The sequence below is a fragment of the Saimiri boliviensis genome, chromosome 9, assembly GCF_048565385.1.
Source record: "Saimiri boliviensis isolate mSaiBol1 chromosome 9, mSaiBol1.pri, whole genome shotgun sequence".
NCBI classification, from domain to species: Eukaryota; Metazoa; Chordata; class Mammalia; order Primates; family Cebidae; genus Saimiri; species Saimiri boliviensis.
The window spans coordinates 107531736-107542855 of NC_133457.1; the positions used below are offsets into that span (position 1 = coordinate 107531736).

The window sequence follows — 11120 nt, forward strand, 5'->3', positions numbered from 1 at the left end:
TCAAGACCAGCCTGGGCAACATGGTGAAACCCCATCTCAAATACAAAAAATCAGCCAAAGGCCGGGCGCGGTGGCTCAAGCCTGTAATCCCAGCACTTTGGGAGGCCGAGGCGGGTGGATCACGAGGTCAATAGATCGAGACCATCCTGGTCAACATGGTGAAACCCCGTCTCTACTGAAAATACAAAAAATTAGCTGGGCATGGTGGTGTGTGCCTGTAATCCCAGCTACTCAGGAGGCTGAGGCAGGAGAATTGCCTGAACCCAGGAGGCGGAGGTTGCGGTGAGCCAAGATCGTGCCATTGCACTCCAGCCTGGGTAACAAGAGTGAAACTCCGTCTCAAAAAAAAAAAAAAAAAAAAAAAAATCAGCCAAGTGTAGAGGTGCGCACCTGTAGTCCCAGCTACTTGGGAGGCTAAGGTGGGAGGATGATGGTTTGAGCCTGGGTAGCAAAGATTGCAGTGAGCTGAAATCATGCCACTGTACTCCAGTCTGGGTAATAGAGCCAAACCTTGTCTAAAAAAAAAAAAGGAAGAGGCCGGGCGTGGTGGCTCACGCCTGTAATCCCAGCACATTGGGAGGCCGAGGTGGGCAGATCATGAAGTCAAGCGATCAAGACCATCCTGGCCAACATGGTGAAACCCCATCTCTATTAAAAGTACAAAAAAGGCCGGGTGCGGTGGCTCAAGCCTGTAATCCCAGCACTTTGGGAGGCTGAGGTGGGTGGATCATGAGGTCAAGAGATCGAGACCATCCTGGTCAACATGGTGAAACCCCGTCTCTACTAAAAATACAAAAAATCAGCTGGGCATGGTGGCACGTGCCTGTAATCCCAGCTACCCAGGAGGCTGAGGCAGGAGAATTGCCTGAACCCAGGAGGCGGAGGTTGCGGTGAGCCGAGATCGCGCCATTGCACTCCAGCCTGGGTAACAAGAGTGAAACTCCGTCTCAAAAAAACAAAAAAACAAAAGTACAAAAAAATAGCCGGGCGTGGTGGTGCGTGCCTGTAGTCTCAGCTACTCAGGAGGCTGAGGCAGGAGAATTGCTTGAAACCAGAAAACAGAAGTTGCAGTGAGCTGGGATCTCGCCACTGCACTCCAGCCTGGTGATAGAGCGAGACTCTGTCTCCAAAAAAAAAAGGCTGGACAAGCCACTGCACTTCAGCATGAGTAACAAGAGTGAAACTCTGTCTCAGGAAAAAAAAAAAAAAAGCCGGGCGCGGTGGCTCAAGCCTGTAATCCCAGCACTTTGGGAGGCCGAGGCGGGTGGATCACGAGGTCGAGAGTTCGAGACCATCCTGGTCGACATGGTGAAACCCCGTCTCTACTAAAAATACAAAAAATTAGCTGGGCATGGTGGCGCGTGCCTGTAATCCCAGCTACTCAGGAGGCTGAGGCAGGAGAATTGCCTGAACCCAGGAGGCGGAAGTTACAGTGAGCCGAGATCGCGCCATTGCACTCCAGCCTGGGTAACAAGAGCGAAACTCCGTCTCAAAAAAAAAAGGGAAGAAAGAAATTATAGTGTGAGAAGGGCAGTAATGGCTGTCCATCCTATATGCAGGGCTCCAGAGGATGGCCTCACAGAGCTATGTTGTTGGCAAAATTATAGGTGATTTTTTTTCTTTAATTTTCTTTTTCTTTTCTTTTTTTTAAAAGACGGGGTTTGGCCGGGCGCGGTGGCTCAAGCCTGTAATCCCAGCACTTTGGGAGGCCGAGGCGGGTGGATCACGAGGTCGAGAGATCGAGACCATCCTGGTCAACATGGTGAAACCCCGTCTCTACTAAAAGTGCAAAAAATTAGCTGGACATGGTGGCACGTGCCTGTAATCCCAGCTACTCAGGAGGCTGAGGCAGGAGAATTGCCTGAGCCCGGGAGGCGGAGGTTGCGGTGAGCCGAGATCGCGCCATTGCACTCCAGCCTGGGTAACAAGGGCGAAACTCCGTCTCAAAAAAAAAAAAAAAAAAAAAAAAAAAAAAAAAAGACGGGGTTTCACCATGTTGGTCAGGCTGGTCTTGAACTCCCGACCTCAGGTAATCCACCTGCCTTGGCCTCTAAAGTACTTGGATTACAGGCATGAGCCACCACGTCTGGCTTTTTAATTTTCTTTCTATAATATTGTTGGGGTTTTGTTTTGTTTTGTTTTGTTTGAGACGGAGTCTTGCTCTCTCGCCCAAGCTGGATTGTAGTGGCATGATCTCAGCACACTGCAACCTCTACCTCCTGGGGTCAAGTGATTCTCCTACCTCAGCCTCACCAGTAGTTGGGATTACAGGTGTGCACCACCATGCCTGGCTAACTTTTTTGTATTTTTAGTAGAGATGGGGTTTCATCATGCTGGCAGGCTAGTGTCAAACTCCTCACCTCGTGATCCACACTCCTCGGCCTCCCAAAGTGCTGGGATTATAGGCGTGAGCCACGGCGACTGGCCATACAATACTGTTTTAGTAAATGCTATTTTTAATTACCCATATGCTTTTCTCATAGTGATCTTTGTTGCATTCAGGGAATGATAATTTGATTTCCTACTGTTGCACCTGTTCTTTATAATGTAGGAATACTAAGCCAGTACCAGTCCATTGTTACTCTAATTAGGGGTGTCAGACTTCTGTCCTAATTTATAAAAGCAGCATATTAGAGAGCTCTAGACTTTGCCAGTGTTGAAATCCTGTAGTCACATTATTTTAGGAAAAGGTGAGTGATCTTAGGAAATGTGGAAACATGGCCGGGCACAGTGGCTCATGCCTGCAATCCTAGCACTTTGGGAGGCCAAGGTGGGTGGATCACCTGAGATCAGGAGTTCAAGACCAGCCTGGCCAACATGGTGAAACCCCATGTTTTAAAAACGAAAAAAAAAAAGGAAATGTGGAAACATGATAGGACATATCTGAGACACACTAAGTCTGTACTTTGGGAAGGGCAGAAGTTAAGCGTTAATCTAACTACTACCTCAACTGTCTTAGGTACTGAAGAAGACTTGGAATTCTATGTCAGGAAGTGTGGTGACATTCTTGGAGTGACTGGTAAACTACCAAAGGACCAACAAGATGCCAAACATATCCTTGAGCACGTCTTCTTCCAAGTAGTGGAGTTCAAGAAATTGAACCAGGTACAGAGCTTAGAAGGCACAGTGTAGTGGGAGCCCCTCCAATACTGGTATCATCCATGAACTGTGCTTGTCCTGTTTTATGATGTTGATTCAGCCTGCAAGTATTTATTGTCTATTAGGTTAACAAAACAGACAATAATCCCTGTACTTATGGAACCTATATACTAGCTGGAGGATATAGACAATAAGCAATAAACGTAGTGAGTCACATAGGATACTAGAAAATGGTAACTGCAGACCAAGCAGAAAATGGTAACTGCAGACCAAGCGTGGTGGCCCACTCCTATAATCCCAGAACTTTGGGAGGCCAAGGCAGGCGGATCACCTGAGGTTGGGAGTTTGAGACCAGCCTGACCAACATGGAGAAACCCCTTCTAAACTAAAAATACAAATTAGCCCAGCATAGTGACACATGCCTGTAATCTCAGTGACTCCAGAGCCTGAGGCAAGAGAATCACTTCAACCCAGGAGGGAAAGGTTGCAGTGAGCCAAGATTGTACCATTGCATTCCAACCTGGGCAACAGAATGAGACTCCGTCTTGGCCAGGCATGGTGACTCATGCCTGTAATCCCAGCACTTTGGGAGGCCGAGGCGGGCGGATCATGAGGTCAGGAGTTAGAGACCAGTTTGGCCGGCATGATAAAACCCTGTCTCTACTAAAAATACAAAAAATTAGCTGGGCATGTTGGCGTGTGTCTGTTATCCCAGCTACTTGGGAGGCTGGGACAGAGAATTGCTTGAATCTTGAAGGTGGAGGCTGCAGTGAGCCGAGATCGGGCCACTCTAGTGTGGGTGACAGAGTGAGACTCCCTATCAAAAAAAAAAAAAAATGGCAGGCACAGTCGTTCACACCTGTAATCCCAGCACTTTGGGAGGCCGAGGCAGGTGGATCCCCTGAGGTTGGGAGTTCAAGATCAGCCAGACCAATATGGAGAAACCCCGTCTCTACTAAAAATACAAAATTAGCTGTGCGGCCAGGCGCGGTGGCTCAAGCCTGTAATCCCAGCACTTTGGGAGGCCGAGGCGGGTGGATCACGAGGTCAAGAGATCGAGACCATTCTGGTCAACATGGTGAAACCCCGTCTCTACTAAAAATACAAAAAATTAGCTGGGCATGGTGGCACGTGCCTGTAATCCCAGCTACTTAGGAGGCTGAGGCAGGAGAATTGCCTGAACCCAGGAGGCGGAGGTTGCGGTGAGCCGAGATCGCGCCATTGCACTCCAGCCTGGGTAACAAGAGCGAAACTCCGTCTGAAAAAAAAAAAAAAAAAATTAGCTGTGCATGGTGGTCCATGCCTGTAATCCCAGATACTCGGGAGGCTGAGGCAAGGGAATCCCTTGAACCCGGAAGACGGAGGTTGCAGTGAGCTGAGATCGCACCATTGCACTTCACCTGGGCAACAAGAAGAAAACTCCATCTCAAAAAAAAACAAGGCCAGGCATGGTGGCTCACGCCTGTAATCCAAGCACTTTGGAGGCCAAGACAGGCGGATTACCTGAGGTTGGTCAGGCTGAAGTTGGGAGTTCAAGACCAGCCTGACCAACATGGTGAAACCCCGTCTTTATATTAAAAAAAAAAAAAAAAAAAGCCGGGTGCGGTGGCTCAAGCCTGTAATCCCAGCACTTTGGGAGGCTGAGGCGGGTGGATCACGAGGTCGAGAGATCGAGACCATCTTGGTCAACATGGTGAAACCCCGTCTCTACTAAAAATACAAAAAATTAGCTGGGCATGGTGGCACGTGCCTGTAATCCCAGCTACTCAGGAGGCTGAGGCAGGAGAATTGCCTGAGCCCAGGAGGCGGAGGTTGCGGTGAGCCGAGATCGCGCCATTGCACTCCAGCCTGGGTAACAAGAGCGAAACTCCGTCTCAAAAAAAAAAAAAAAAAAAAAAATTAGCCAGGTGTGGTGCTGTGCACCTGTGGTCCCAGCTACTTGGGAGGCTGAGGTGGTAGGCTGCATCTCTACAAGAAATGCAAAATTTAGCCAGGGGTAGAGGCCAGGTGTGGTGGCTGATGCCTGTAATCCCAGCACTTTGGGAGGCCAAGGTGGATAGATTGCTTGAGGTGAGGAGTTCAAAACCAGCCTGGCCAACATGGCAAAACCCCGTCTCTACTAAAAATACAAATACTGGCTGGGTGCAGTGGCTTACATCTGTAATCACAGCACTCTGGGACACTGAGGTGGGCGGATCACCTGAGGTTGGGAGTTTGAGACCCAACCTGACCAACATGGAGAAACCCATCTCTACTAAAAATACAAAATTAGGCCGGGCGCGGTGGCTCAAACCTGTAATCCCAGCACTTTTAGGAGGCCGAGGCGGGTGGATCACGAGGTCAAGAGATCGAGACCATCCTGGTCAGCATGGTGAAACCCCGTCTCTACTAAAAATACAAAAAGTTAGCTGGGCATGGTGGCGCATGCCTGTAATCCCAGCTACTCAGGAGGCTGAGGCAGGAGAATTGCCTGAACCCAGGAGGCGGAGGTTGTGGTGAGCCGAGATCGTGCCATTGCACTCCAGCCTGAGTAACAAGAGCAAAAAACTCCGTCTCAAAAAAAAAAAAAAAAGAAAAAAAAATACAAAATTAGCTGGGTATGATGGCACATGCCTGTAATCCCAGCTACTTGGGAGGCTGAGGTAGGAGAATTGCTTGAACCCAGGAGGTAGAGGTTGCAGTGAGCTAAGATTGTGCCATTGCACTCCAGCCTGGTCAACGAGAGCAAAACTCCGACTCAAAAAAAACAAAAAACAAAAATTACCCAGATGTGGTGGTGCGGGCCTACAATCCCAACTTCTCAGGAGGCTGAGACAGGAGAATAGCTTGAACCCCAGAGGCAGAAGTTGCAGTGAGCTGAGATTGCACCACTGCACTCCAGCCTGGGTGACGGTGAGACTCTGTCTCAAAAAGAAAAGAAAAAAAATTACCCAGGCATGGTCAGATGTAGTGGCACATGCCTGTAGTCCCAGCTACTTGGGAGGCTAAGGTGGGAAAATCATTGAACTTGGGAGGTGGAAGTTGCAGTCAGCCAAGGTCACATCACTGCACTCTAGCCTGGGTAACAGAACAAGACTCTGTCCAAAAAAAAAAAAAAAAAAAAAATTACAAGATTTATTTATTTTGGCATCCAATTTTGAGGGAAAAAAAAAAGATTTATTTATTTATTGCCTATCAGCTATCGTTAGTGTATTTTATGTATGACTCAAGATAATTCTTCCAGTGTTGCCCAGGGAAGCCACAAGATCAGACATTCCTGATTTAGAAGCTGAGCATGGGCAACAAAAGTGAGAGCCCATCTCTACAAAACCAGAAAAATTAGCTGGGCATAGTGGCACACACCTGTAGTCCCAGGTATTTGGTAGACTGAAGTGGGAGGATCATTGAGGAGCTGTAATCATGCCACTGCACTCCATCCTGGGTGACACAGTGAGACCCTATCTTTAAAAAAAAAAAAAAGATAAGTAGTGTTTGATTTTTATTTTCCTTATTAAAAATTCTATAATGACTGTGTCACTTTTGCAGCAAAAAAAAAAAAAAAAGTTTTGTTTTGTTTTGTTTTTTGTTTTTTGTTTTTTTTTGAGATGGAGTTTCACTCTTGTTACACTGGCTGGAGTGCAATGGTGTGATCTTGGCTCACCTCAACCTCTGCCTCCTGGGTTCAGGCAATTCTCCTGCCTCAGCCTCCTGAGTAGCTGGGATTACAGGCACGCACCACCATGCCCTGCTAATTTTTTTTTTTTTTTTTTTTTTTTTTTTTTTTTTTGAGACGGAGTTTCGCTCTTGTTACCCAGGCTGGAGTGCAATGGCGCGATCTCGGCTCGCCACAGCCTCCACCTTCTGGGTTCAGGCAATTCTCCTGCCTCAGCCTCCTGAGTAGCTGGGATTACAGGCACACGCCACCATGCCCAGCTAATTTTTTGTATTTTTAGTAGAGACGGGGTTTCACCATGTTGACCAGGATGGTCTCGATATCTTGACCTCGTGATCCACCTGCCTCGGCCTCCCAAAGTGCTGGGATTACAGGCTTGAGCCACCGCGCCCGGCCTAATTTTTTTTTTTGAGACAGAGTTTCACTCCTGTTACCCAGGCTGGAGTGCAATGGCACGATCTCGGCTCACCGCAACCTCCGCCTCCTGGGTTCGGGCAATTCTCCTGCCTCAGCCTCCTGAGTAGCTGGGATTACAGGCACGCGCCACCACGTCCAGCTAATTTTTGTATTTACTTTAGTAGAGACGGGGTTTCACCATGTTGACCAGGATGGTCTCGATCTCTTGACCTCATGATCCACCCGCCTCAGCCTCCCAAAGTGCTGGGATTACAGGCGTGAGCCACCGCACCCGGCCATTTTTTTTTTTTTTTTTTTTTTTTTCCGAGACGGAGTTTCGCTCTTGATACCCAGGCTGGAGTGCAATGGCGCGATCTCGGCTCACCGCAACCTCCGCCTCCTGGGTTCAGGCAATTCTCCTGCCTCAGCCTCCTGAGTAGCTGGGATTACAGGCACGTGCCACCATGCCCAGCTAATTTTTTGTATTTTTAGTAGAGACAGGGTTTCACCTTGTTGACCAGGATGGTCTCGATCTCTTGACCTCGTGATCCACCCGCCTCTGCCTCCCAAAGTGCTGGGATTACAGGCTTGAGCCACCGCGCCCGGCCCAATTTTTTGTATTTTTAGTAGAGATGGGGTTTTACCATGTTGACCAGGATGGTCTCGATTTCTTGACCTCGTGATCCACCCGCCTCTGCCTCCCAAAGTGCTGGGATTACAAGCATTAGCCACCTCTCCCGGCCTGTTTTTGTTTTTGTTTTGAGACAGAATTTCTCTCTTTTCACTCAGGCTGGAGTGCAATGGCGCAATCTAGGCTCACTGCAACTTCTGCCTCCCAGGTTCAAGCAATTCTTCTGTCTCAGCCTCCCGAGTAACTGGGATTGCAGGTGCCCACCACCACACCTGGCTAATTTTTTTATTTTTTAGTAGAGATGGAGTTTCACCATGTTGGCCAGGCTGGTCCTGAACTCCTGACCTCACTTAATCCACCTGCCTTGGCCTCCCAGAGTGTTGGGATTACAGGCGTGAACCACAACACCCAGCTGAGTGTTTCATTTTTTAATGTAAGCAGGCAAAATATAAGCTCAGGATTTTAAACGCTGAGTGGAAAGACCAGTTAGGTTCTCAGCCTCTCCTGGAAGGAAGCTGGCTCTGCCAGATGCTCATTTGGCAGTGTTTTACTCTCCACCTCTAGTATGGTGGTGGAGGCTGGGGCCATAGCACTGAACAAAATGAGTGCAGTCCTTGCTAACCCTCTCAGAGCTCTGTGTAATGGGAGACAGGAGTGTATGGGCAATTATCATACTCTTAGTGCCATCCACGAAGGGATCCCAGAGATGAGGGTATTGATGTGGCTGCTTAGTGCAGTGAACGATGGGATGAAAGGTTGGGTAAGTTCCCAGTAATACTTACCCTGGTGGCGTGCTTGGACAGGCACCCAAGGCCACTGTAAGCAGTCTGATGTGGTCTTTGCACTAGTGCTTTCAGCTCTGTTACTCATCAGGGTGGGTGGTGTGCAGGGGTCACAAGCCCTGCCCTGGTAGTGAAAATTTGATCTTTGGGTTGGATTCAGCCCTAAAGCCAGCTATTACCTATGTGTCCTAATTAAGATTCAGAAGCTCTAAAGTCCAAAGCACTGAAGAGTTTATATTTCAGGCTTTGTACTGAAATACTAAAATTCTGTGTCTTATTCTCTTATCCAGGAACATGACATTGATACAAGTGAAACAGCATTCCAGAGCAATTTCTGAAGACTCCATGCCTCTTGAAGCTTTTTCTGCCTCCTGATTCTCTCTTTGTAAACTATTTTCAAATTGTTCCTCAACTCCTTATCAAAATTGTTTATACACTCTTTCCTCCATGAGCTGTGAAAGGCCTGCGCATCTCTGTAATACACAGATAGGTATAAGATTTTTCACAAAATCCTTATGTAAGATAGATTCCATTTTTTTAAATTAAAAATATGGTTGCATCTGTCTTTTTATACCCTATGAAACAGTCTTTCATTGAATTTTTTTTTTCAACTCCAGTTCTGGATTTGAGTCTTTTATCAAAGACATAAATAACTCGCAAGCTTGCTGTAAATATGGTACAGCTTTCTGGACTGGTTCAAAAGGATACAAAAGTGGCCAGGAGCGGCAGCTCATGCCTCTAATCCCAGCACTTTGGGAAGCCAAGGCAGGCAGATCACTTGAGGTCCGGAGTTCGAGACCAGCCTGGCCAACATGGTGAAACCCCATCTCTACTAAAAATACAAAAAAAAATTAGCCAGGCATAGTGGCACACACCTGTAGCCCCAGCTACTTGGGAGGCTGAGGCAGGAGAATCACTTGAACCTGGGAGGCAGAGGCTGCAATGAGCCAAGTGCACCACTATACTTCAGCCTGGGTGACAGTGAGACTCATTTTTAAAAAAAAAACAGGATACAAAACTAACTTAACCCATAGTCTGTTTACCCCACTGTACCTAAAGAAAAAGACAAAAGGCCAGGCACAGTGGCTTATACCTGTAATCCAAGCACTTTGGAGGCCAAGGTGGGCGGATCACCTGAGGTCGGGAGTTCAAGACCAGCCTGAGTGGCCCGGCACAGTGGCTCAAGCCTGTAATCCCAGCACTGGGAGGCCGAGGCAGGTGGATCACGAGGTCAAGAGATCGAGACCATCCTGGTCAACATGGTGAAACCCCGTCTCTACTAAAAATACAAAAAATTAGCTGGGCATGGTGACGTGTGCCTGTAATCCCAGCTACTCAGGAGGCTGAGGCAGGAGAATTGCCTGAACCCAGGAGGCGGAGGTTGTGGTGAGCCAAGATCGCACCATTGCACTCCAGCCTGGGTAACGAGCGAAACTCCGTCTCAAAAAAAGAAAAAAAGACCAGCCTGACCAACGTGGTGAAACCCCATCTTAATTTTTTAAAAATAAAAAATAAAAATAAGAAAAGAAAAAGACAAAAGAGTAGCTAGATATCTTCCTTATTTAGATCGCTCATCCCTTCATCTCTCACTTGCCCATAGGACACAACCATTTAGAGCAAGCTTATCCAACCCGCAGTCCATGGGCTGCATGCGGCTCAGGACAGCTTTGAATGTGGCCTAAAACAAATTTGTAAACTTTCTTAAAACATTACAAGGCCGGGTGCAGTGGCTCATGCCTGTAATTCCAACACTTTAGGAGGCTGAGGCGGGTGGATCACTTGAGGCCAGGAGTTAAGAGACCAGCCTGGCGAACATGAAACCCTCTCCCTACAAAAAATTCAAGAATTAGACAAGTATAGAGGACAGGTATGGTGGTCATGCCTGTAATCCCAGCACTTTGGGAAGCCGAGGTGGATGGATCACTTGAGGTCAGGAGTTCAAAACCAGCCTGGCCAACATGGCGAAACGCTGTCTCTACTAAAAATACAAAAATTACTCAGGTGTGGTGGTGTGGGCCTATAATCCCAGCTTCTTCGGAGGCTGAGGCTGGAGAATTGCTTGAACACCAGAGGCAGAGGTTGTGGTGAGCTGAGATTGCACACTGCACTCCAGCCTGGGCAACAGAGCAAGATGCTGTCTCAAAAAAAAAAAAAAAATAGCTAGGCATAGTCAAGGGTAGTGGCACAGGCCTGTAGTCCCAGCTACTCTGGAGGCTGATGTGGGAAATCACTGAACCTGGGAGGTGGGAAGTTTCACTGAGCCAAGATCACATCACAGCAGTCCAGTGTGGGTGACAGAGCAAGACTCTGTCTCAAAACAAAAAAAGAAAGCTTTATTTATTTATTTATAGCCCATCAGCTATCATTAGTGCATTTTATGTGTGACCCAAGACAATTCTTCCAGTGTTGTCCAGGGAAGCCAAAAGATTGGACACTCCTGATAGAAGCTGAGCATGGGCAACAAAAGTGAGAGCCCATCTCTACAAAACCAGAAAAATAAGCTGGGCATAGTGGCACACACCTGTAGTACCAGGTATTTGGGATACTGAGGTGGGAGGAT

The 11120-nt window shown here is 47.7% G+C and overlaps 1 protein-coding gene across 4 annotated transcripts in view; it reads left to right on the forward strand.

Annotated features, from left to right (window-relative positions):
- Positions 1 to 10099, forward strand: part of IFT52 (intraflagellar transport 52) — a 56332-nt gene extending 46233 nt beyond the window's left edge. For all 4 annotated transcript variants that reach the window (XM_074406556.1, XM_039479708.2, XM_074406557.1 and 1 more), the window contains 2 exons: positions 2960 to 3105; positions 8851 to 10099. In XM_074406556.1, the coding sequence (XP_074262657.1) occupies positions 2960 to 3105; positions 8851 to 8898 (194 nt within the window). In that variant the 3' untranslated portion in view covers positions 8899 to 10099. The remainder of the gene's footprint in view (positions 1 to 2959; positions 3106 to 8850) is intronic.
- Positions 10100 to 11120: the final 1021 nt, after the last annotated feature.